The following is a 24,209-nucleotide window of genomic DNA, read 5'->3' as shown; positions in this document are numbered from 1 at the left end:
CCCTGTAGCTCAGATCCTCTAACCCTGGCAACATCCTTGTAAATCTTTTCTGAACCCTTTCAAGTTCCACAACATCCTTCCGATAGGAAGGAGAGCAGAATTGCATGCAATATTCCAACAGTGGCCTGACCAATGTCCTGTACAGCCGCAACATGGCCTGACATTGCAGTTGATGTCGAATCCTGTTGCTGCACAGCATGCTCCTGCAAACAGCAATAAGATTCTGTGGAAGGCTCACTGGACCGGAAACATTTAACTCTGATTTCTCGCCACAGAAGCTGCTAGACCTGCTGAACTTTTTCAGCAATTTCTATTTGGAGCAACGAGTAATCAGTTCTTTAGATGCTAGAGGGTTAAAATAGCGACCAAGCCCCCAGGGATAATGCCCCTGCTCCTGTAAAGTAGTTTCTGGATTAGTGGTGCTGGAAGAGCACAGCAATTCAGGCAGCATCCGAGGATAGGCAAAATCGACGTTTACCTCCTGTAAAGTAGTGCCAGGGTCTGTTAATCGGCACTTGAAAGAGCAGAACAGAAGAAGTCTCCAATGGACTTTGCATCTGAAAGACAGCACCTCCGAAGATTCAGAGCTGTGCTGAACGTCTAGCTGGATTCCGAGGTCACGTCAAAAGTGGGACTTGACCCCTCAACCTTCTGCTGTAGAGGTATGGCTTCTCCTAGCAATATCTGGCACTAGTTGGATGAAACTTGTCGAACAGGAGAAAGTGAGGACTGCAGATGCTGGAGACAGAGTCAAAGAGTGTGGAGCTGGAAAAGCACAGCAGGTCAGGCAGCATCCAAGGAGCAAGAGAATCGACATTTCAAGCATATGCCCGTCATCAGGAAGGGCTGAAACATCGATCCTCCTGCTCCTCAGATGCTGCTTGACTGGCTCTGCCTTTCCAGCACCACCCTCTTTGACACTGAGGCAGCTACTTGTATACAATTCAAGTGAGTGTGATGTGTATGTGTGTAATTTTAGTTTTGCTGCTTAGGATAGAGTTTGTCAGGAGTAGACATATCATTTCAGGCACCTAGTGTTGCATCAAGTGCTCCCATGTCAGGCCACATTAAAAACTCCCTTTATTTGGCCCCCAACCTCTGAGTAGTGCCCTTGAATGCTCCGTTGTGTGATTGTTCTATTTTCCTGGTGTGCCATCCTGATATGTTTATATGTAACGTTGCTTATTAGGCATTGATTTATTCTTGGAGAGGTGTCTATGGAACAATGCCACCTACATAATTCCCTGCTGCCAAACTGTCTCAGTACAGTTACAACTGTACCTGATAATGTAGAAAATTTCCCAAGTATGTAGACGCGCATGTGCACGCACGTGCTCACATACCTCCACACCCCCCCCGTCAGCCAATTACCACTCCATCAGTCTACTCTGGATCATTCGTCAAGTGATGGAAGGTGTTATCAAGCAACACCTGCTCAGGATCACTGTGCTGCTGACCTCATCAGAGCCTTAATTCAAACAGGGACAAAAGTTCCAAAGGTGAAGTGAGAGTCACAGTTCTTGACATCAAGGTCTTATTCGACTGTGTGTGGCCAAATCAAGGAGCCTGAGCAAAAGTCGAATCAAAAGGTATCGGGTCAAACTCTTTGGTGGTTGGAAGATGGAACCGTAGGAAGATGTTTGTGGTTGTTGGAGGTCATCTCAGCTCCAGTCCATCTCTGCAGGAGCTCCTCAGAGTAATATCTGAGGCTTCATCAATGGCCTTCCCTCCATCATAAGGTCAGAAATAGGAATGTTCCCTGTTGGTGGCACAATGTCCAGCACCATTTGCTGCGACTTCAGATACTGAAGCTGATATGCTCAAATGCAACAAGATGAATACAATATCCAGGCTTGGGCTAACAAGTGATAAGTAACATTCGTGCCACACAAATGCCAGGCAATGACCATCTCTAATAAGTGATAATACAACCTCTTAAGTTTTAATGGTGTTACCATCACTGAATTCCCTGACTATTAAAATCTTGACAGTTACCATTGAACAGAAACTCAACAGAACCCACTACACAAACAGATTGGTGACAAGAGCAAGATCAAAGTTTAGGACTACTGCTGTGAGTAATTCACCTCCTGACTCCCCAAAGCCTGTCCACTATCTACAGGCACAGATCAGGAATGTGATGGAATACATCACACTTGCCTGGATGGATGCAATTCCAACAACACTCAAGAAGCTTGACACAGTTCAGGACAAAGCAGCCCGCTTGAATGGCACCAGATCCACAAACATCCACTGCCAACACTTAATACGCGCTGTGCTACTATCAATATGCAGAAAGTCATGCAAGATCCTTCATCAGCACCTTCCAAATCCATGACTCTTCTATCTAGAAGGACAAGGACACTAAATACATGGGAAACCACCACGTGCAAATTTCCCTCCAAACCATTCACCATCCTGACCTGGAAATATATCACCACTCCTTCGGTGTTACTGGGTCAAAATTCTGACATTCCCTCCCTAACAGCATTGTGGGTCAACCCTTAGCACACGGACCGAAGTAGTTAAAGAAGGCAGCTCACTACAGCCACCTCAAGGACAACTAGGGACGTGCAATAAATGCTGGCCCAACCAGTGATGCCCATGTCCTACAAGTGAATAAAAATTCAATAAGCTCTCATTTCTTCTGGTTTGACAACATGAACAGCAACTACTCTTATTCAAAAATGGCCATATGCCAGCTTAATTTACATACAAGGATTTGGTCTTCAAAATTTTTAAGTAGCTGTAAAATTCATTGACCCAACCTGTTGAATGAATAAGGATTGTGGTGCCAGTCTGTGTGTCAGGATAGGTGTGGGCTCAGGTCTGTATTGTATACCGTGTTAATATGTACGCTAGATCAAGAGATTTGGTTGCACAGAATCAAGCTGAAGGCAGACAAATCTACTGTAGGACACTATCGTGGTCTGTGCTAAAAGCTTTAATGTAATATCAAATGTGATTTCAAATACATTAGAAAAAACTAGATAAATATTGACTTTCTCGAGTTCTTTAATGTTTAAGTGGTTTGCATTTAACCACAGGATGAGCTTGCTTGTGGAATTCTGGCTCAGTAAATTATTTTGCTTCCATCACAGGAAACAACTTGCGCCAATTTAATATTTTTAGAGACTTCAGCCTTCGTCTTGCTTTCTGGGCTGGCCTTGTTAAGATGAGTTTAAAAGTCTGCTTTATTCAGAGTTGGAGACTCGACTATTTACAAAGCATATAAAAGTAATTAGTATTCTGTAGCTTGGAGCAACATTTAACACTGTTATGGCGGGTCTCAAACTACTGCGACTTGGAGGCTAGAGGAGGCAAAAGTGTTCAGCCTATTAGGTGGGATGCTGTGATTTGGGAGTTTAAGCTCTCTCTGCATGAGTTTATTCATCTGCACCTATGTCATGTCAAAGTATATAGCAGGTAAATATACTTGAAGTCTCAACATCCAAACTGGTGAAGCATGTTTCTCATCTTTTAATACGAAAAATGTTAAAGGCTCTTGTGACCCAGTGGTAGTGTCCATATCTCTGATTCAGAAGGCCTGGGTTCTAGTCCCACTTACTCCAGAGCTGTGTAATAACGTTGCTTGAATGGTTTGAGAAAATATCGACAATGAAATGATCTCGAACACCATTTGACACTGAGCCCCACAAGGTGATGTTAGGGTAGATGACCAAAAGGTTGGTCAAAGCAGTAGACTTTTAAAGAGAATCTTAAAGGAGGATGGAGAGTCTGAAATGAGGGGACAACTGAGGTAGGTAGCTGAAGTCAGAGGTCCCAAGATCATTGGTAAGTCTAGACTTGCCAGTCTTGAAGGTTAGAGATCAAGGCTGGAAGAGGATCAAACCAATTGAGAGACTTGAGACCAAGGATAGAGGTACTTAATGGCCAAGAGCTGATAAAGGTCATTTAACACTGGGAGGGGAAACTAACTTGGTGCACGTTCAAACGTGGGCAGCAGCATTTTAGTAGACCTGCAGTATGGGGGATAGGAGACAGGAGGTTTGTCAGCAAAGAGGGAAGTTTAAGCAGTGGGTCAGGTGAGGGAGGGGGGCTCTGAGCAGTGTTCTGGGCCTGGAAATAAGGTATGTGGCTGATATGTGGCTAGATTGCCCACCTTGGGATCAGATACCACACCAAGGGAAGAGAGATGAATTTGGTGACTAGAAAATGGAAATTTTGGTGGAGTTTACAGACTAAAGGCTAAGTCTTTTGTGTCTCAAGGTTCTCAGCATGACCGTTTTCATGGACAATCCAATATTAAGCCAGTTTCCATTCCTGGACTTCAACAGGCAGGATTTTGTTCCAGATTACTGTTCTGTGGCACAATGATCATCCCTGATATTTCCCTTGGATTACCATTCTTCACTTGAGTCACATATACCATTCTGTAATAACCAAGCAAGCTACTCACTTCAAGGATGGGCCAATGATGCTGTATCTCATGGAAGAGTAAATACAAAAAGAATTAAACTCTGACCTCTGGGACAAGATTGGGTGGAGAGGTTTGGTTGTAGGAATTCTAGTAAGTTGTTATCCATGTTGGAACTAGAATTTGAGAGATTCCTCAACTCTGACTGGATGTCTTACAGGAAATGTTACAGACATGTAGGATGTTTAATAAGGTTGAGAAAGCAAACCCAAAATGGCACTTTCGTATATTTTGCAGACCGAGGGGGCAAAAAAAAACCTTCAGATCATAGGCAGGAAACTCTTCTTCACAATGGGAGTCAGCACAAGTCATTAGAAAGGTTTTCAGCCTGAATCCTGGCAAACAGTTTGGCTGTGTTGGTGTAATACTGGCGTTAAAAGATGTCAAATGGTCTGAGGGAAAATAATTGTTTTGACTATCTTGTGAAACAAAGAAAGAACATGCAGATGGTAGGCTTGGTTGTCACAGTCACCAGAATTGAATATGCAGCTAACATTCCCCAGTTGGATAACCGATGCCTCGAAAAAGTACATAACAACTATGAAGCTGCTTGCTAGTAAGGAATCCAAATCCCTGAGAAGGGGTTGGGGTAGTGGGATGGGGAGACAATTGGGCTTAAAATCCATTCATTATGTACAGTAAATGTAAAACTGCTTTTTGAAAAAAAAAATAAACATAGCTAGCCTAAGCACAAAATTGGAAGAGATCTCATCTTTGAAGCAGTTGTGCAACAAAAAGTGCTTGTTCCTAACATCCTAGGTATGTTGTGGCATGTTATTTAATGTTCTGTGCACAGCAGTTCGGAATGCTGTACAATGAGCCAGTTGGGTGTGGGAGAGTATTCTACCAGCTGTTACTTTAAACAGGAGGCTGCCTTGAGAGAAGTTATTCTGCTGTTTGTTCCACAGAACAGTCTCGGTAAGTTAATGATTTGGTGATGGTTGTGTTTATCAGCGTGTCTGGCTCAGTGAAATGTTTAATAGTTTTTTCTAAGCGTTGAACAACTTGACATTTTGGCTGATCTGTGTCTATTCTTTTCAAAATGTGACATTTGGTCTTGCAGGATAATTGACTTCAGGTTTGATTTGATGCCTCACTCGGTTTGTCCTGGCGTTCAGTAGCGTTCATTGTTATTATTAAACTAGATCTGAAGATTAAACTCTCTCTTTGCTTTTGGTAGGATTTTATTGTATCAAGCAGTAAGTTGCTCTGTGCAGAATTGCGGCATTTCAAAACGGGAAGATGACTTTGATTGTTAAAAGGTGAAGATTGCCGCAGACAGCAGGATTAAGGTGGAGTTTCAGTATTCAAGCTGAAAGCTGTAGCAAGCACCAATCTCACACTATTTCCTTGCCACTGTCTCACCGGTGACTGCACTGGTGTCTTTGAGTAGCTAAGTGATTTGAGACAAGCTTTTAGTGTATTGGTCTATACACTCTGCAGAATGAGTAGCTGGTTTGAGTTTTGATGAGGTGAATATGAAATGGGGGTCAGGCTGTCAGTTTGCTCGCTGAGCTGGTGGGATTTGTTTTCAGACATTTCATCACCAAATCTCAAAGGAAATGGGATGTTTCACTTGCTTACGGAGTCAGTGGCAGAGGGTTCTTAAGGTGCAGTAGTGCACTGAACCCACGAGTGACCCTGCTCATCTGGATCTATTACAATATTGCACATAGCAATAAAGTAAAAGAAACTGAGGATTTAGGTGGTTTTTTTTAGGAGACACCTTTTGGCTCTTCACCTGGAATTTGCGAGTCTTTGTGTGGAGGTGGAATGGTTGAGAGAAGGAAATATTCAAGATTTGACTTGTACTGTCTGCAGCAAACATGTTTGAAATGCAATTCTTCTTCTTGTTGGGAAAAGTGAACCTTGTGTTCCACAGTTGTTCCACCACTAGATTTATTTTAGTGACCAAATTTCCTCATTAGTTAGTCTTTTATTTTCCTCCGCTTTGTTAAAAGGATGTAACTCCTTTATTGAAAGTAATCTTGCTCTTTCGCTTTAGTTGGAGTAAGGTGTGTGTTGATGATCTCACCTGGGAAGTTTGTTTGAATTCAGCCCAAGATTGTAAATGAGATAAATTGCCGAGGAGGTGCAACTTAATCTGCTCAGATTGTTGGTGATAATGACCTTTTTTTTTAATGTGTGACTGTAATGCATTCTCCCAGTCCTCTTGCTAGTGTAGGTAAAAGGTGTGATCAATCTACTCAGAATGGGGAAAATGAATAGTCTCACATGTATCACGTCAAACACCAGAGGGTGTGCCCACAGTCCTGTCTCACCTGAAAAAGCAACGCGTCCCCTCTGGCAATTGGCCACCTTTCGACTGAATTGTAAATACTTGATCGACTGAATGGAAATGAATCAAAAAGTAGAAACAGCTACCAAATGAGGAGTAGGTCCTGAGCAGAAAAGTTGAATGATGAAATTCCTCTTTTTTGGGTCCTGGTATTTTTTATTATAAATTGATATGTTCCTCCAAAAATACACCACATCTGTCTCTGAAATGGTCAATTTCAAATGGCCATTATCACTGACTCAAAGGAAGCTGCCTGTTCTGATTCAGTATTTCAAGCCAAGTATAATCATGAAGGGCTTTTCAACTTTTTCCTTTTCGACCTCTTCGCTCAGAAGGAGTGTGTTCCGTCTCCTGAATATATTTCCTTCATATCAATGCACACTGCCCACCGTCTAAGGGTTTTTCTGTTCTCCATTCTACCGATGATGAAACTATAAAAACTGATGGAATAAACTTATTCCATCTCTGCTTTATGCTGTATCTGGAGCAGATTTTGGGAACTAATCAGAGATAGACATACTTTTTGGTACTTTTTCGAATGTGGTATTACAGAGCTTGATTATTGCTGAAAAGTGCTGAAAATATGTTGCTGGAAAAGCGCAGCTGAAAAGTGGCACATTTTCTCGAAGCTTTTTTGTGTAATTGTTGGTTTTCACTTAAATTTGTATTCTTGCAAAATGTTTTAATGGGTATAGGATGGAAAACTTCTTCAACCTTATTTTAAACAGTAGCTCTATGTATTTACTGTGAATCAGAAACTTGAGAGAGGATGAGTGAAAAAACAAATGATTGATCCTGATAAAAGATCAACCTGAAACATTAACTTGATATTTCTGTCTGGATGTTGCCAAACCTGCTGAGTATTTCCAATATATTTCTCGTTCATGTCAGGTTTCCAGCATCCAGAGTATTTTGCTGCTTTTTAAATACTGTGGGGATATGGGTTCAAATCCACTGCACCCTCTCCACCATGCAGCTCGTGAAATGTAAATTCAATTAACAAAATCTGGATTAAAAACAAGTTTCAGCAACAAGAACCTGAAACTCTGTGATTTATTGCAAAAACCCATGTGACTTGCTGAGCCTTTGGAGAAGAAAATCTGACCTTATTTGATCTGACTCCAGATCCACAGCAATATGGGTGACTCTTAATTGTCACCTGAAATGGCCGAACAAATCATGCAGTTGTATCCAATTCATCGCAGAGTATATTTTGGGTAGAGGAGAAAGACTGAGTTGAAAGGTTTGATGAAATAAAAATTAGAATTGTGGTGGGGCATAGAATTTTTACTTTCTTTATATGTGTAGCCAATTAAAGTTGATGTCAATGGGACTCAGGTGAAACCTTTCTTGGAATCATACGCATCACTAAAAGGCCCTCATGTGGCACAGTGGTAGAGTCCCTGGCCCTGGACTGAGAGGGCTAGATTCAAGTCCCACATGCTCCAGAGGTGTCTAATAATGTCTGTGAGCAGGTTGCTTCAAAAAATAGGTTGAATGTTTTTACAAAAACGTTACCTTACACAAATTGTGGTTGTTAGAGGTCAATCATCTCAGTCCCAGGAGTTCCTCAGGGTAGGCCCAACAATCTTCAGCTGCTCATCAATGAGTTTCCTGCCATGATTAGATCAGAAGTGGAGTACTGAAACAGTTCATGTCCATATGCAGAAAGTCCTGGACAATACCCAGGCTTGGATTGATGAGTGGCAATTAGGAGAAAGCGAGGACTGCAGATGCTGGAGATCAGAGATGAAAAGTGTGGTGCTGGAAAAGCACAGCCGGTCAGGCAGCATCTGAGGAGCAGGAGAGTTGACGTTTGAAGAGCTCATCCTCAGATGCTGCCTGACTGGCTGTGCTTTTCCAGCTCCACACTGATAAGTGGCAAGTCACACAAATGCCAGGTAATGACTCTGTCCAGCACAACAGGGTCGAACCATCTCCCTTTTGACTTTCAGTGGCAATGCAGTTCCTGAATTCCACGGGTATCAATATCCTGGGGATTTTCATTGACCAAAAACTGAACCTGATCAACCTTGGCAATATGCCTACAGGAATAGGTCAGAGGTTAGGGCTTCTGCAGGGAGTAACTAACATCCTGACTGCCCATAATCTGAAGGAATACCGTCAAAACACGGATGAGTGTAGCTCCAAGAAGACTTTAAGCTTGGCACCGTATGGGATAAAGCTGCCCACTTGATTGGCTCGTCATCTAAACGTTCACTCCCTCCATCACCAAAACATCATACATAGCTCTGTGTACTATATAGAAGATGCACTGTAGCAACCTGGCTCCTTCAGCAACAGTTTTCAAACACACGACCTCTGTTACCTCGAAGTACCAAGGCTACAGATGCATGGGAACATCCCATCCTGTCCTTACTGGGAATTATATGCACTGTTGCTGGATCAAATCCTGAAACTCCCTAACAGTGCTGTTAGGCACTCTTCCCCCCCCCGACTCATTTCTCAGAGTTGCTGTTCATAAAGTGGATAAAACTCTGTGTACATGCACTGCTGACCTCCAGACTCCCCCTGCTTTAGCTTCGATCGTTGCCACGCTGTCCGTTTGAGACTTTATGCTGTGTGTGTACATAAACTGCATTCCTGACATTGACCTCTGCCCAGCAACAGTTCAAACTTTGTGTGACACAATATAGTAGAGGAATAATGTACTAGGACAGTTACACTGCACTGAAAGAATGTTTTCCTCACTTTGCTCTGCTCTTTTTCTACTCCAGGCAATAACTTTTGCTGTTTGTGTAACTATTGCTACTGGTTACAACTTTTAAAAGTGATCAGTTACCTTTTCTGAGTGGCCATTGTTAATGTCTGATATTAGTTGAGTGGGTATCAGAGCTGACTACAAGCCAGTTAGTTCTGTCTGAGTCACGTGACACTTGTGCATCTGTAGCTGTCTAGAAAGGGAGGGTAGGGGAGGTAAGGTCGATCAGAAACCAGACAGCTGACTAAGTCTCTCCCTTCGTGTCTTTCTATTTCCAGTTCCTGTGCAATGCTGAGACCAAGTTCAACAGTAGATATCAAACCTTGGCAGGAGAAAAGAACTCTGTACCCACATTTTACCCATTTAAGAAGAAGATAACTGAATAAATTGATTATATTTGAACTGATTTAACTGAGAGGCACCTGAGATTTGAATGTAGCGACAAGTGCAGACCTGTTTTAAAAGGAGAGTAGTCAGGACTCATCATGTAGTTTATTCTGTCAGTGCTAGCCTTTATTTTCATACCCTCCTCTTGTGGAATACTGAATGGCCTGGGGTTTGGAAATCACACTCTAAATCGGTCATGTTTCGATAACTTCCTACAGCCCTATAACTCTGTTTGATTTTCCTCCAACTCTGGTTCCTTATGTTTCCCCAGATTCCTGTGTCTCACTCCATTTTCCTGTGCTGTAGCATTGACTCTTCCTCCAGTTGCCATAATCCCAAACTTTGTAATTGCCTGCCTCCGATCCCCAGTCTCTCCATTTTTTCAAGAGTCTCCTTCCAGCCTAATTCTTTAACCGCGTGGCCTAATATTGTTGTCCTTGGCTCAGTAACAGTGTTCGTTTGGTTTCTCTTTGCCTCAAGAACTTTGGATTATTTTGCTATGTTGTTGTCTTATTTGGTGTTGGATAAGCAGCATGTGAACAGTTTTTGAAATTATTTTGTACTTCTCACTGCTGGTCCATTCACCGAACTGCAGTTATTCAGGTCGAATGGACTGTCAGCTCTTTTACCACGCGGTTTTAAAAAAATGTTGCCTTTTGCCAACTACCTTGGAGCAGTTTTACTTATTTGCCAATGGAATTGCTTCTTTCATAGCAAGGAGAGGAGAGACTGGGAATTGGTGCGTGTGGGTGCTTGACTTGTTTGATCTGTTTCCATGCTGTATGATGCTGTAAGATTGTGTATACATTTTGTAGTGCGAGCCTTTTGTCTCACATGTCAAGTGGATTTTCTGAAGAGTTGTAATCGCACACAGATTGACATTCCTGTTCTTTGTTCACAAGATGAAAGTGTTCTGCATCTCTGACAGGAGGTTCTGATCAGGGTGCCTTCAGAAATACACAGCCCATACTTAACGCTGACAAGTTCCTTCTAGTGCAGGGTCATCAGAGGAAGACAAATGACGCCCCCTTTTCCATAGCAGTTAGTTGCCATATTCTGTGATTTTAAGGGCCCAGTATTGCAAGCAGCCATTTTGTTAGCTCCTCTAAAAGGCATGATTTGGAGACGGCGGTGTTGGACTGAGGTGTACAAAGTTAAAAATCAAACAACACCAGGTTATAGTCCAACAGGTTTATTTGGAAGCACTAGCTTTCGGAGCGCTGCAACTTCATAAGGTGATTCACCTGATGGACTATAACCTGGTGTTGTGTGATCTTTAACTCCTCTGAAAGGGTTAGTCCATGAGCTATGAGGCTAGGGTGCAGAATGGGTTGTTGGGTCACAGGGGTTGGCAGGGTATGAGGAGGTGAGGAAACAAGGAGGGTGGGGAAGGGTCTAGGAGAAGTGTGGTTGAGGGTTTCATGGGGTAATTTGGGAGATCAGTTTAATAGTCCCTTGGAAATGGACTAGGTATTTAATTGTTTGTTTTTTTTATTCCTGGGTAACTATTTATTAAAATTCAGTGGAACCCTCCCAAATCTCCGATTTGAATAGATATTTTTACAAGCTCTCAGATGTAGGGCAATTTGCACCAATAGGGACTTTAGAGTCCCCATTTGCAACTCCCATCTGATTTTCTGGTCTTTGGAAAGTCTGTGTCATTATTTTTGAACTTTAGAACTGGCCTGGTCCTGGTTTGTTGATCATGGTGAAGGCTGAAACTAATGGCAGAGACATAAACTGCGAATACTGGAATCCAAAATGGACAAGCAGGAGGCTGGAAGAACACAGCAAGCCAGGCAGCATCAGGAGGTTGCGAAGTCAACATTTCGAGTGTAACCCTTCCTCAGGACTGGGGATGATGGTAGGGGGAGCTGCAGATAAAGGGGAGGCAGGGAGAGGTTCAGGAGAGGGGCGGAATGGTGAGGTAGTGATAGGTGAATACTGGTAGTGGATACAACCTGGTTGGTCAATGGGAGGGATGAGTCCAGGTGGTGGCTGTGAGGAAGGGTCGGTAAGTGCAAAGGAAGGGAGGGTTGGGAAGGGAGATGGGGGATGGGTGGGAAGGTACTTGAAGTTGGAGAACTCAATGTTGAGTCCTCCAGGCTAAAGGCTGCCCAGGCGGAAGATAAGGTAGTATTCCTCCACCTTGTGGTCTGATTCACAGCAGCAACGGAGGAGACAGAGGACAAATATGTCGGGAAGGGGTAGTGAGCGAGAGGCCAGGCTGGCCCTCACAGGCCCGGCTGAGATGCTCAGTGAAATGTGCCCTTCATTTACGTTAGGTCTCACCAATGTAGAGAAAACCTTTTCCGGTTGCAGGGGAAGATATGGATGTGGCAGGTGGAGGTGGAGGAGGATGTTGAGTTTGGTGGACCAGGGAGTGGTGAAGTGAATTGTCCTTGCGCAAGGCAGAGAGGAATGGGTAGGGGAAGATGTCCTGTTTTTTTTTTTTGGAGTTGGTGGAAGTGTTTCAGGATGATACATTGGATGTGGAGGCTATTGGGGTTGAAAGTAAAGAAAAGGGTGACACTGTCTTTATTATGTTTGAGGGGAGCATTTAGAGCAGTGGCGTGAGGAATGGAGGAGGTATGGTGGAGGGCTGTCCGAATGACTGGGGGGGGAAGCAAGTTGCTTAAAATAAGTGGATATCTGGGGTGCTTGGGAGTGGATTATCTCCTCGTCAGAGCAGATGCAATGGAGACAGAGGAATTGGAAAAACGGGATGAGGTTTTTGCAGGATATGGGGTGGGAGGAGGTGTAGTCCAGGTAGTTATGGGAGTCTGTGGGTTTGTGTTAAACGTCAGTCCATGTCGTTGGAGATGAAGTGGAGAGGTCAAGAAAGGGGAGGGAGGTGTCCGAGATAGACCAAGTGAATTTGAAGGTAGGGTGGAAGTTGTTAGTGAAGTTGCTAAACTGCTCCGGTTCAGCCTGGGTGCGGGCTGCAGCATCGATGCAGACATCGATGTGACAGGGGAAGAGTTGGGGAACAGTACCTGGATGTGTACTGAAGAGGGACTGTTCGATGTAGCTGACAAAGAGGCAGGCATAGCTAGGCCCCATGCGAGTGCCTGTGGACACCCCATTTAGAGGAAATGGAAAGAGTTGAAGGAAAAGTTATTGAGGGGGAGGATTCATTTGGGGAGGCGGAGGAGGGTTTTGGTGGAGGGGGACTGGATGGATCTTTTGGAGGGGAAGAAACAGAGGGCCTGCAGGCTTGGGATTTGGTGAGACATTTGGTAAAATGACCATATCCAACCTTGTGCCAATTCGTTGATTGCCAGCTTGAGCAAGGTGTGTAAACTTTACAAATTTACTTTCTCACGCCGTGGATTTTAAAAGCTTTTGTCCAAGAGATTGGCAAGACTCCTGATCCCACAAGAGTCGAAGGAGGTGATATGGCTGGTCAGCTTTGAATTTAATGTTGTGTTGTTATTCATTGCAAGTAATCTCTTTCCCCTCTTTGCAGTGAAAGTAAATAATTGGAAAACAAATAATGCTCAACTGGCACATTTTGGACAGGGGCAAGTATAATATCAGAGGACTGTTTGGTTAGGTTTCAAAATGGAGCTAGTAGAAGGCACATTGTCATGACTTTTAGACCTCTGAATTAACCTATTCACACTGTTACCACCTTAAGTTGGACATCAATTTTATTCTAAACCCTGTTGAGGACTTTGGTAGGAAAACATATTGTGTTTGAATTCTCCATGTAAATGTCCAAGGAGTGGAATGGGTTTTGAAGAAATGCCTTTTTGCAATCTTGTCTTACCTGGTGTGCAAGAGACAGCATGAGAGATCACTTGAAAATAGTGTGTCATCAGTTGGGTTGGTGTCACACCAGGAAAGATAGTGGGGTTGAAACTGTGCATCATGAGAACTTGTGTGAGGTTGTTTGAGAGATTCTGGGATTGCCGTTCACATGTAACAGTTGCATTATATTGTGCAAGACAAAGCATTGCTTCAAGGATGAATGATTGTGTGTAGTGTCACCCATAGTGGCTGTGGGTCCTAATACATGTGGAGATTAATTGTACTTGGGGACACCATTTAATTTGGAGATCAGATTTTTTTTAACAAATACAGAAATTGCTGGAAAAACACAGGTCTGGCAGCAACTGTGGAGAGAAAACACAGGTCTCAGTCCAGGGACCTTCCTTCAGAACTTATTTTCAATTTGTTGAGAGTTCTGAAGTTGATCAATGAGGTTTCCTGTTAAATCTGAAGGTTGGTTTCTGCAGATTGGAAGTCATCGTTTCCATGAAATAGAAGTGTGGCACCAATACTTGCGCGTGCAGCTACTGATGTAAATTCCAGCAGATCAGTGTCTCATTTTCTGCCATTTTCTAGGGTCCTAACACTCATGCAATCAGAGCCTAATGTTTGAGCATAAGTCTTCAGGAGCAGGGTGCAGATTATTAGAACGGTTTCCAGGTGAGCAACATGGCTATGAAGAGAGATTGGAGAACTTGAACAGTTTTTTACTGGGAAAAGATATGGCCAAGAGGAGATCTGATCGAGGTATTCGAATTCATGAAGTCCCGACAGAAGAGATGGGGGACAAACTGTTCCTGATAGGATTGAGAATAAAGAGGCAAAGCCATACAAGGGTGAACTATTTCACACAGCGTGCAGTTAAGATGTGGAGGGCATTGCCTTAGAGAGGAATGATACAAGATGAAATATTTATTTGGAGAGCAAGTACAGAGATTATAAGCTGAATGGCTTCCCTTTACACCATAACAATCCCATGATTCAATTTGTTTTTGAATTCCCACAGGACAGTTGTCTCTGTCAGCAGTTGTGGTTTCCGGAAACTAAGCAAAATATTGTAACCACGCTCCCATTGCTTCAGTCTGCGCGAGAGTACAAAGAGGTGGTTCTGATGTTTAAGGTCTTAATTGAATATTTCTCTCTCTTTCCCCCTGCAGATTTGAATCCAGACCCTGAGATTGGATTATATAGGTGGGAAAGGAAATGGATACCGTAACACAGATTGCAAAGGATGAACTAGAAGAGCTCCATGAGGCTTTTAAAAAAGTTGGTGAGTAGCCCTCAGATGCTTACTGCTACCTGACCAACTGTAAAAGCACATTGCTGGTGAGTCACATAAACATGGCTATTCACGAAGCAGGATCTACCTGTGGTACCATCAAGTGGCTCTCCTAATCATTTGATGATATCTCTAGGTGAAGAATGATGGTGGACCAATGTTCTGCTGTAACTGCATGAACCCTGAAGACCAACCACTTATTTGACTCCCTCATGCTATAAGCTAGCAACATAAACCATGTTCTCAATGCTGCCAGTTGATGGAATTATTTGTTTCACTTTTGGTTTGCATGCCACGTTGCTGTGTTAAGTGCATACCCATTGCCAACCCAACTAAATCAATCCTATTTTATTGGGATATGCCTCATTTGCATAAAAGTGGCTCAGTGGTTCGCACTGCTGCCTCATAGCACCAGGGACCCGGGTTCAATTCTCGCCTCTGACAACTGTCTGTGTGGAGTTTGCACATTTTCCTTGTGTCTGCATAGGTTTCCTCTGGGTGCTCTAGTTTCCTCCCACAGTCCAAAGATGTGCAATTTAGGTGAACTGGCCATGCTAACTTGCTCATAGTGTTCAGGGATATAGGTTAGGTGCATGAGTAAGGTAAATGTAGGGGAATGGGTTTGGGTGGGATACTCCTTGGAGGGTCAGTGTGGACTTGTTGGGCCAAAAGGCCTGTTTCCACCCTGTAGGAATTCTAATTCTAATTCTTAAAAAAATATAAATGAAGTTGCTGTAACCACAGTGTTCAGTATGGCCACTTGTTGTTCTAGCCAGTGTATACCATTAATATTGGTGCACCAGATTCATTTACTGGAACTACAGTTAGTGCGTTATAATTCCCTTTTCAATATCAGACTTAGAATCACAATTAAACCATTCATACTCATTCATTCAGTAAAATTATAGTTCATCTAGTTGTGGTTTAAGCTGTACTTTCCTGTTGGTATCCAATAACCCTTAACTTTAGTATTGATCAGAAATCTATCTGAACTCTGCCTTGAAGTAATTCAATGAGCCGGCCTCCACTGCCTCTGCAAGACCATTCCACACTAAAGTTCTCTATGAGAAAGAAAAATCACCAACTCCAAACAGAGTCCCCTGGAACTCAGCTTCCCCCCACAAGAGGGGGCGTGAATGGCTTGGCGGCTCAGTGGTTAGCGTATCTGCCTCACAGCTCCATTGACCCAGGTTCGGTTCCCACCTCTGGCGACTGTCTGTGTGGAGTTTTCCCATTCTCCATGTCTGTGTGGGTTTCCTCTGGGTGCTCTAGTTTCCTCCCACAGTCCAAAGATGTGCAGATTAGGTGGATAGGCCATGGAAATGGCTCATGGTGTTTAGGGATGTGCAGGTTAGGAGGATGAGCCATGGGAAACGCAGTGGTTACAGGGATAGAGTAAGGCGGTGGGTCTGGATGGAATGCTCTTCGGGCGGACCGATGCGAACTTGATGGGCTGAATGGCCTGTTTCTGTACTAGGGATTCTATAACGTTTCCAGTTTCCTATTAGATCTGCTGAAGACTATTTGTTTCAATAAAATTTCCTCGCTTCTCAATTCCAACAGATACAGACACGACCTATTAAACCCCTTATTCCTGGATTCAATTGAGTGAACTTTCTCTGAATGTCTTCTAGTTTCCTTTTCAAATGAGGAAACCAACTTGGGCACAGTATTCCAGATGTGCTGTCACCAACACCCAGTACAGATGTGATAAAGCCTCCCTCGTATTATATTCCAGAGACTAATAATTAACAATAACCTTCCATTTGCATTGCTGTACAATGGAATATCTTTTGGTGATTCATGTACCAGTGTTTTGAGATCCCTCTGTACCACTCAGATCTGCAATGTATTTTTGTTTTGGTAACATCATTCCGTGTTTTTCCAGCAAAGTCAGCAAGTTCACGTTAAAGTCTATCCACTGTGTTTTTGACCATTTGCTTAGCCAATCTGTATCTCTTTGCAGGCTGTATACTACCTCTTGGCAATGTGTTTTCTGATGTAACTTGATGTCACCAGCAAATCGAACAAACTTCAGTTTTGACCCAATGTTCAGACATTGATACAGCTTGCAAATATCTACAATCCAGCAATGATTCTTGTAGCGCCCCACAGGTTACAGCTTGCCAAGGTGAAAAAGACCCATTTCTCCTTGTTAACCTAACCAATCATTTATCCAAATGTTACCCTCAGAACATCAGCTCTTATTTCACGTGGTAACTTTTGATAATACCTTCTGGAAATCCCAGTATGCAAAATCCACATGTTCCCTTTTATCTAGCTTTGTTTGTTAGTTCCTCAAAAAAAATTCAAACAGATTAGTTCAACCACATTTTCCATTAAGCAAAACCATGTTGAATCTGATTTCTAAGTATTCTGCTATAACCACCTCGATAATGGATTCTAGTGGTTTCCCTATGACTAGCTGGTCTACAGTTTCCTTCTTCCTATTTTCCCCCCCTTTCTGAATGAAGGTGTTATGTTTGTTGGGGGTCAGCCACCTCAGTCAGCTGGATAGTGGTTTGCAATGCAGAATGACATTAGCAGCACTGGTTCAGTTCCCACAATGACTGACTCACCATGAAGGTCCTGCCTTCTCAAGCATGTACCTCTCCCAAGGTATGGTGACCCTCATGTTAAACGCCCCCCCCCCCCTCACCCCACCCCACCAATCATCTCTCTGTCACTCTGAAAGAGCAGCACTTTGGTCCTCTGGGGCTATGGTGGCTTTACTTACATCTGTTATTTTCCAATGCACTCTTTCAGAATCCAACAGATGTGAGGATTTTTAACCAATGTTTGGACTACCTCTGCGCCTGTTTCTTTTAAGACACACGAATGCAGGCCAACTGGTCCTGGGAGCTCATCAGTCTACAGGTCCAGTAATTTGCCTGGATCATGGTGACTGCTCGGAGTTTCTCCCTGTCTTTTACTACTTGCTTTTCCTTTGTAGGATGGTTTCTTAAACCTACACAATTTGTGGGAGGTGATTTAGGGTCTTCCTTTGTGTATACTGGTCAACCATTGTTAACTTGGAAGAAGGACTCAAGCATACACATTTTTAATACTGACCTACAACCAATGACTGGTTTGCTTCTAATTCAGCAGCATGCATTTTTAACTTGGGGCATCAAAAAGACTTACTGTTCCCTGCCAATGAATAAAAGTAGGGAGGGAGCTTCCTGAGAAATTTACCCCTCGTACTCCACCCTCAAAAGTTTTCCATGAATGAGTTTGAGGTTCCATTTTGTCAATAATAATATCAATGTCATAAGCTTCTAATACAATAGACGAATAGGTGCAGAGTAGGCCATTCTGCCCTTCGAGACAGCACCACCATTCATTATGATCATGGCTGATCATTCTCATGCCTTATCCTCATAACCCTTGATTCCACTATCCTTAAGAGCTCTATCCAACTCTTTCTTGAAAAATACTAAAGGAAGTCATTAATTGAATGGTCCTAATGTCACTTAAAAGGATAGCAAGATTAAATGCGGACCTCTGGTGATTTGTTTATTCTGATCTCAATTTACAGTTTGCACTCAAGTATACTTTTTGAGTCAATTGCGTTTTGTTTCTTGAAACCTCGCAATGTGATGAAAGCCAAACTTTCACTATCATTTTCACCTGAGCGTTGTTCAGAATTCTGACAGCATGGTGAAATGGAGCAAACATTTTTGGCAGTTAAAAGTGCGTAGACAGGAAGAAAACATTGTGTCTAAATGCACCATGATAGGCATATGTGCTAAATGTCTTTCATGTCACTTGCAAGACTGAGATGTACTTTTCATTATTGGTATAAAACATACTTGCAGACAGATGCAAATTGTAAGCATAAACTTATAATATGTTTTATAATTGGTTTTAACCTTAAGTGATTACCAGGGGGGTGTAATCTGTTAGATGCATTTGAAGATGGAAATTGAGCTGATTTGGCCTTTTCCAAATTGGCAAGTATTACATATGATTGTTTTGTTTTATTTTTAATTATAAAACTTTTGTTTATCTGGATAGATCTAAACAGCAATGGCTACATTAATGACTCGGAACTCCGTGATCTTTTCCGTGAAGCCAATTTTTCATTGCCTGGCTTCAGAATACGAGAAATCGTTGAAAATCTCATGATTGAAGGAGACAAAAACAAAGATCGCAAGATCAGCTTTGAGGAGTTTGTTTCTGTAAGTGTCCTTGTGCTATGAGCTCAGTCAACGTAGAAATCTGTTGTAGCCCAGAACTTAGCTTGGTCGTTGGCCCCACATTCCTAACTTACTGTGTCCTTCATGTTAGACATTAATTAATCCAGCAGTGACTGACCCCACAGTACCTGTAAAACAAGTGCAGAGTTAAGATTCCATTCTTAACAACTTAGCAACAATTAATTGCTCTTGCTTAGCATTTTGTTTTGGAATACTTGTGCTCAGAAGCAGAGCGATGCAATTCATCTGGTTATCTGCAGGATCCTTGTTCGCATGATTTATTCAGTCAGCATCATGTGCTGTAAATATGCTAGCAAGCCCAGTAAATGAAAACAACTTTGCATTCCTTTTCCTTATCCCTTTTTTTTTCATGAATCCAACAGCAACAGGGGCAGCATGATGGCTCAGTGGTTAGCACTGCTGCCTCACAGCACCAGGGACCCAGGTTCAATTCCAGCAACTGTCTGTGTGGAGTTTGCACATTCTCCCTGTGACTGCGTGGGTTTCCTCCAGGTGCACCGGTTTCCTCCCACAGTCCAAAGATGTATGGGACAGGTGAATTGGCCATTCTAAATTGCCCATTGTGTTAGGTGCATTAGTCAGAGGGGAATGGGTCTGGGTGGATTACTCTTCGGAGGGTTGGTGTGGACTTGTTGGGCCGAAGGGCCTGTTTCCACACTGTAGAGCATCTAATCAAAACTTTAAATGCGCAGTGACTGAAGCTGAAAAATTGAATTGAGAAATGCGTGAAAAAGCAATGTTATTTTTTAAAGTGAATTTTAATATTTTACGTGATCTCTTCACTTATACTTGTCATTTTTATTAAACCCTCTTTTGTTTTGGTTTCTGGGTGCATAGTAAGTCTTATTTTTTTTCTTTCTCAGCAATTTCTGCATGTTTGTGGCTCATCATGGCTCTGCTTTAAGCAGTACTTGCATGATTTGCCTCTAGTTCCAACATGTCTATGGAATGTGTGGATTGTGCTGGGTTGCAAAGCAAATGGATTATCAGATTGTTTTATGTTTGTGATTGTTGAGGAATTCTCCTCTTGTTTTATTTCATGGACATTTGTTATATTCTTTTAGTTTCTCCTGCCTGATGGAAAGATAGTCAAAGTCTCTCTCAAACTTGATATAATACTCATTAGTTAGAGGAGCAGTGCCAGACACATTGAATTGTCACCCCTTGGACATAGTCTGATACTGCACTGCTTATATATCCTGGATTTGCTCAGGCCAAAACTTTGCATGTTGGGCCCAAATTCTGGTACAAATTCATTTACAATCAGAATGTGCTGAGGTTGCTCATTTAAACCCTTCCCCACCCGCTCCCCCCCCCCAAAAAAAGAGGCAATAGCTTCAAGGGAGGGGATGTTGGAGAGCAGGCTGGGCTGCTTTGTTGCAGATTAGATTCATATGATTAGATTCCCTTCAGTGCGGAAACAGGCCCTTCGGCCCAACAAGTCCACACCGACCCTCCGAAGAATAACCCACCCACACCCATTTCCCTCTGACTAATGCACCGAACACTATGGGCAATTTAGCATGGCCAATTCACCTGACCAGCACATCTTTGGACTGTGGGAGGAAACCGGAGCACCCGGAGGAAACCCACGCAGACACGGGGAGAATGTGCAAACTCCGCATAGACAGTCATCCAAGGCTGAGAATCGAACCTGGGACCATGGTGCTGTGAGGCAGCAGTGCTAACCACTGAGCCACCGTGCCGCCCCACAAAGAGTTGCAGAGTTTAGGTTGGAGAGTGGAAGGGGGTGATCAGCTGTCCAGCTGAGGCTAGAATCAGTTCTGTTCCTCCCCTGACCCTACTGGTTCCACATCCATATTATTGATGACAGTCCCTATTGATTCTATGGAGTCTCAGCACAGCCAGGAAAACAAGCCCCTTTGTCAAAGGGGCCTGGAAAGTGTACAGTTTGACAAATTTTGGGGTATCTTAAGCAAATCAGCTTCGTGGACCTTACAGTTTCTGTTTTTCTACCCCAAGGTTCAGCTGCTGTACTGTCCAAGTTGGAGACTGAAGTGTTTTTACATATGCAGTTTCAGTGTTCAGTAACACACAAAAAAGCACGATTGAAGACTGCTGTGACCATAGAAAAGTAGAATCATGAAATGGATAAAGTTGATTCAGCTCAGTGTGTTCATGCTGGCTCTCTGTTAAAGCAAGTCAGCTAGCCCCACTCCCAAACCTTTTACTTTGTGACTTTCCAAATGTTTTTTTTAGTTGATAATTATCGGATTCTTTTCGGAAGGCCTTTATTGAAGCTGTTTCCTTTGCACTCTTGGGCAGTGCATTCCAGATCATAACCATTTGCTCCATAAAAGTCTGTTTCCTCATGTTGTTGCTGAGTCTTTTCCCAATCACTTATAAATCTGCACTTTATTCCTCTGCCAAAATCAAATGTTTTGTCCTCTCTACTCTGTATGCACAGACTACTTATCCAATGTTTATAGTATATTCAGATTTTGTCGATGCTTAAACATGTTGTGAAAACGCTATGAGGAAATTCAGTGATTCCTGGGTGTGCTGTTGACTTCTGAGAGGAAAGGTTGAACAGTTAGTGCCTTTATCCACTGGAGTTTTTGAAGAATGGAAAGCGATCTAACTGGAACATGTAAAATCCTGAGGGACCTTGATAAGGCTCAAAGGGCTGAGTTGCTCAATTCCTGTGTCCAATGATGAAAGAGGTGGACTAGAACTAGACAGAAACAAAAATAGAAGTTGCTGGAAAAGCTCAGCAGGTCCGGCAGCATCGTGGAGAGAAATCAGTTAACATTGTGGGTCAAGTGACCCTTCCTCAGAACTGAGGAACAAAAAAGGACAGTTTAAAAATAGGTTGTCCATTTAAGTCACAGGAAGAAAAATCCTTTCTTTGGAACTTTCTCTTCCCCAGAGAGCAGGCTGGCAGCAGTGTCTTGCGATATTTCTAAACCTGAGTTAAATATATTTTTGACTAACATGGTGGCTCAGTGATTAGCACCACTGCCTCACAGCACCAGGGGCCCGGGTTCAATTCCTGCCTCGGGCAACTGTCTGTGTGGAGTTTGCACATTCTCCCCATGTCTGTGTGGGTTTCCTCCGGGTGCTCCAGTTTCCTCCCACAGTCCAAAGATGTGCAGTTTAGGTGAATTGGCCATGCTAAATTGCCCATAGTGTTAGGTGGATTAGTCAGGGGTAAATATATTCTGGATTAGTGGTGCTGGAAGAGCACAGCAGTTCAGGCAGCATCCGAGGAGCAGTGAAATCGACGTTTTGGGCAAAAGCCCTTCATCAGGAAAAGCCCTTCATCGATTTTACTGCTCCTCGGATGCTGCCTGAACTGCTGTGCTCTTCCAGCACCACTCATCCAGAATCTGGTTTCCAGCATCTGCGGTCATTGTTTTTACCCAGGGGTAAATTTAGGTTAGTTTCTCTTCGGAGGGTCGGTGTGGGCTTGTTGGGCCAAAGGGCCTCTTTCCACACTGTAGGTAATCTAATCTAATCTAACCTAATCTAAGTACCGGGTGAAGCTAACTGATGATGTGTTGGTCACAGACAGAACAGCCATTTCTTGTTGAATGGAGGGGTATGACTCGCGGGTGGGGTGATGGGGGATGGCACATTCCTGTTCTAGTTTGTAAATCTTTTGAAACAGTTTAACATGTTGGTCGAATTTCCCTTCTGCTGGGTTTGTGGTGATGTAGGAAGTTTCCCTGTATTATGACTGCTGTTTCCCAGCAGGAGCTTCAAGGTTAAAGAGTTTAAGTCAGCAGCAACTGTTTTGTCATGAATTCTGCCCTTGAGTTTTCTTTTCAAGTTATTTAAGCCCAGAATGCCTCATGAAATGTTTCTCAAGATACTTAAAAGGTTGAGGAACCCTCTTGAGGTGACTTTTATTGGAGATATTAATTATCAGTTTAGACCTCATTTAAGTATTTGTTGCATTTTTTTCACAACTTTTGTTTGTTCTTTATTCATGGAATGAGGACATTGCTGACCAGGTAGTATTTATTGTCCATCCTGAACTGCCCAGTTAAGAGTCAACCACATTGCTGTGGATCTAGGGTCACATGTAGGCCAGACCGGCTAAGGACAGTGGTTTCCTTCCCTGAAGGATATTAGATGGGTTTTTTTCCCCCAACAATTGACAATGGGTCATCATTTAGACTCTTTAATTCCAGATATTTATTGAATTCAAATTCCACCATCTGCTGTGGCAAGACTCGAACCCGGACCTCCAGAACATTCTCTGGGTCTCTAACGTAGGCTATCGCCTCCCGATTTGCTGTTTAAGCGTAAAGTAAGATCTGGTGGCGTGATGCTCTCCCAGTTTTTAAGTACGTAACTGAAGTGCTCTCGAAGCTTAGGAGGCACCTTGTAACTAAATGATTTTGTTTTAATGTCTTTGGCTTTCAGTTAGAAGCATGCCTCTATCAGGACTAGTGAAGATGTATCTACATCATTCATTCCAACATATCCTGGTTCACACGCCAGCATCGGCTTAGAAATGGAGGAAATTCGGCAATTTCCTTGCCATGGTGACTGTAGGAGGAGTTTGGGGCACCATTTGCTGGGACTATGTCAATTAATGTCTTAAAGTAGAGTTTCTTTCTAATTCTTAGTGATGTGTCTTCCCAGATGGCTCAAGAACAAATTAGCTTGAGTGGTTTCTCGAGAGTATAGATTTGTTAAAAAACCATGTAAGCAATTTGATCCTAAGTAGGCAAAGGAGATAATTGAATTGGAAGTCAAAAATGAAATTTCTGCAGTAAAGCAAGCACCTCAACCTATATGTATTATTAGAGCAAAGTAACAGGACCCCCTCCTAGACTTGACAATGATGACGAGTGATAAAAAGAGGGAAAGATGTTCCATCTTAGAATACGCCCATGAAGTTCCCTTGAACATGATATGAAAAATAGTGTTTCCTGCTATTTCATACTCTATATTCCTAGTTAGCCCTTCCTAAGCCAGATCTAAAGCTGGTTTATCAGTGAGTACCACTATGTTTGCACTACTTTGCTGAACTTTCTTAGGAAATTTTGATATTGATATTTCAGTGAAGCTTTCAGGCAGTCACTGTTGGTAACTTGTCACAAAGGTAGTCCTTTTTT

At 42.8% G+C, this 24,209-nt stretch overlaps 1 protein-coding gene across 3 annotated transcripts in view; it reads left to right on the top strand.

Annotated features, from left to right (window-relative positions):
- Positions 1-24,209, top strand: part of LOC122557098 (plastin-3-like) — a 116,368-nt gene that overhangs the window by 39,486 nt on the left and 52,673 nt on the right. For 2 of the 3 annotated variants that reach the window (XM_043704396.1, XM_043704398.1), the window contains exons 2-3: positions 14,778-14,890; positions 18,917-19,080. In XM_043704396.1, the coding sequence (XP_043560331.1) occupies positions 14,824-14,890; positions 18,917-19,080 (231 nt within the window). In that variant the 5' untranslated portion in view covers positions 14,778-14,823. Of the gene's footprint in view, positions 1-5,233; positions 5,357-14,777; positions 14,891-18,916; positions 19,081-24,209 lie in introns of those variants that run through there. The other variant, XM_043704397.1, reaches the window with a different exon arrangement.

The sequence above is a fragment of the Chiloscyllium plagiosum genome, chromosome 15, assembly GCF_004010195.1.
Source record: "Chiloscyllium plagiosum isolate BGI_BamShark_2017 chromosome 15, ASM401019v2, whole genome shotgun sequence".
NCBI lineage: Eukaryota > Metazoa > Chordata > Chondrichthyes > Orectolobiformes > Hemiscylliidae > Chiloscyllium > Chiloscyllium plagiosum.
This window is presented reverse-complemented; position numbering and strand designations above follow the sequence as displayed.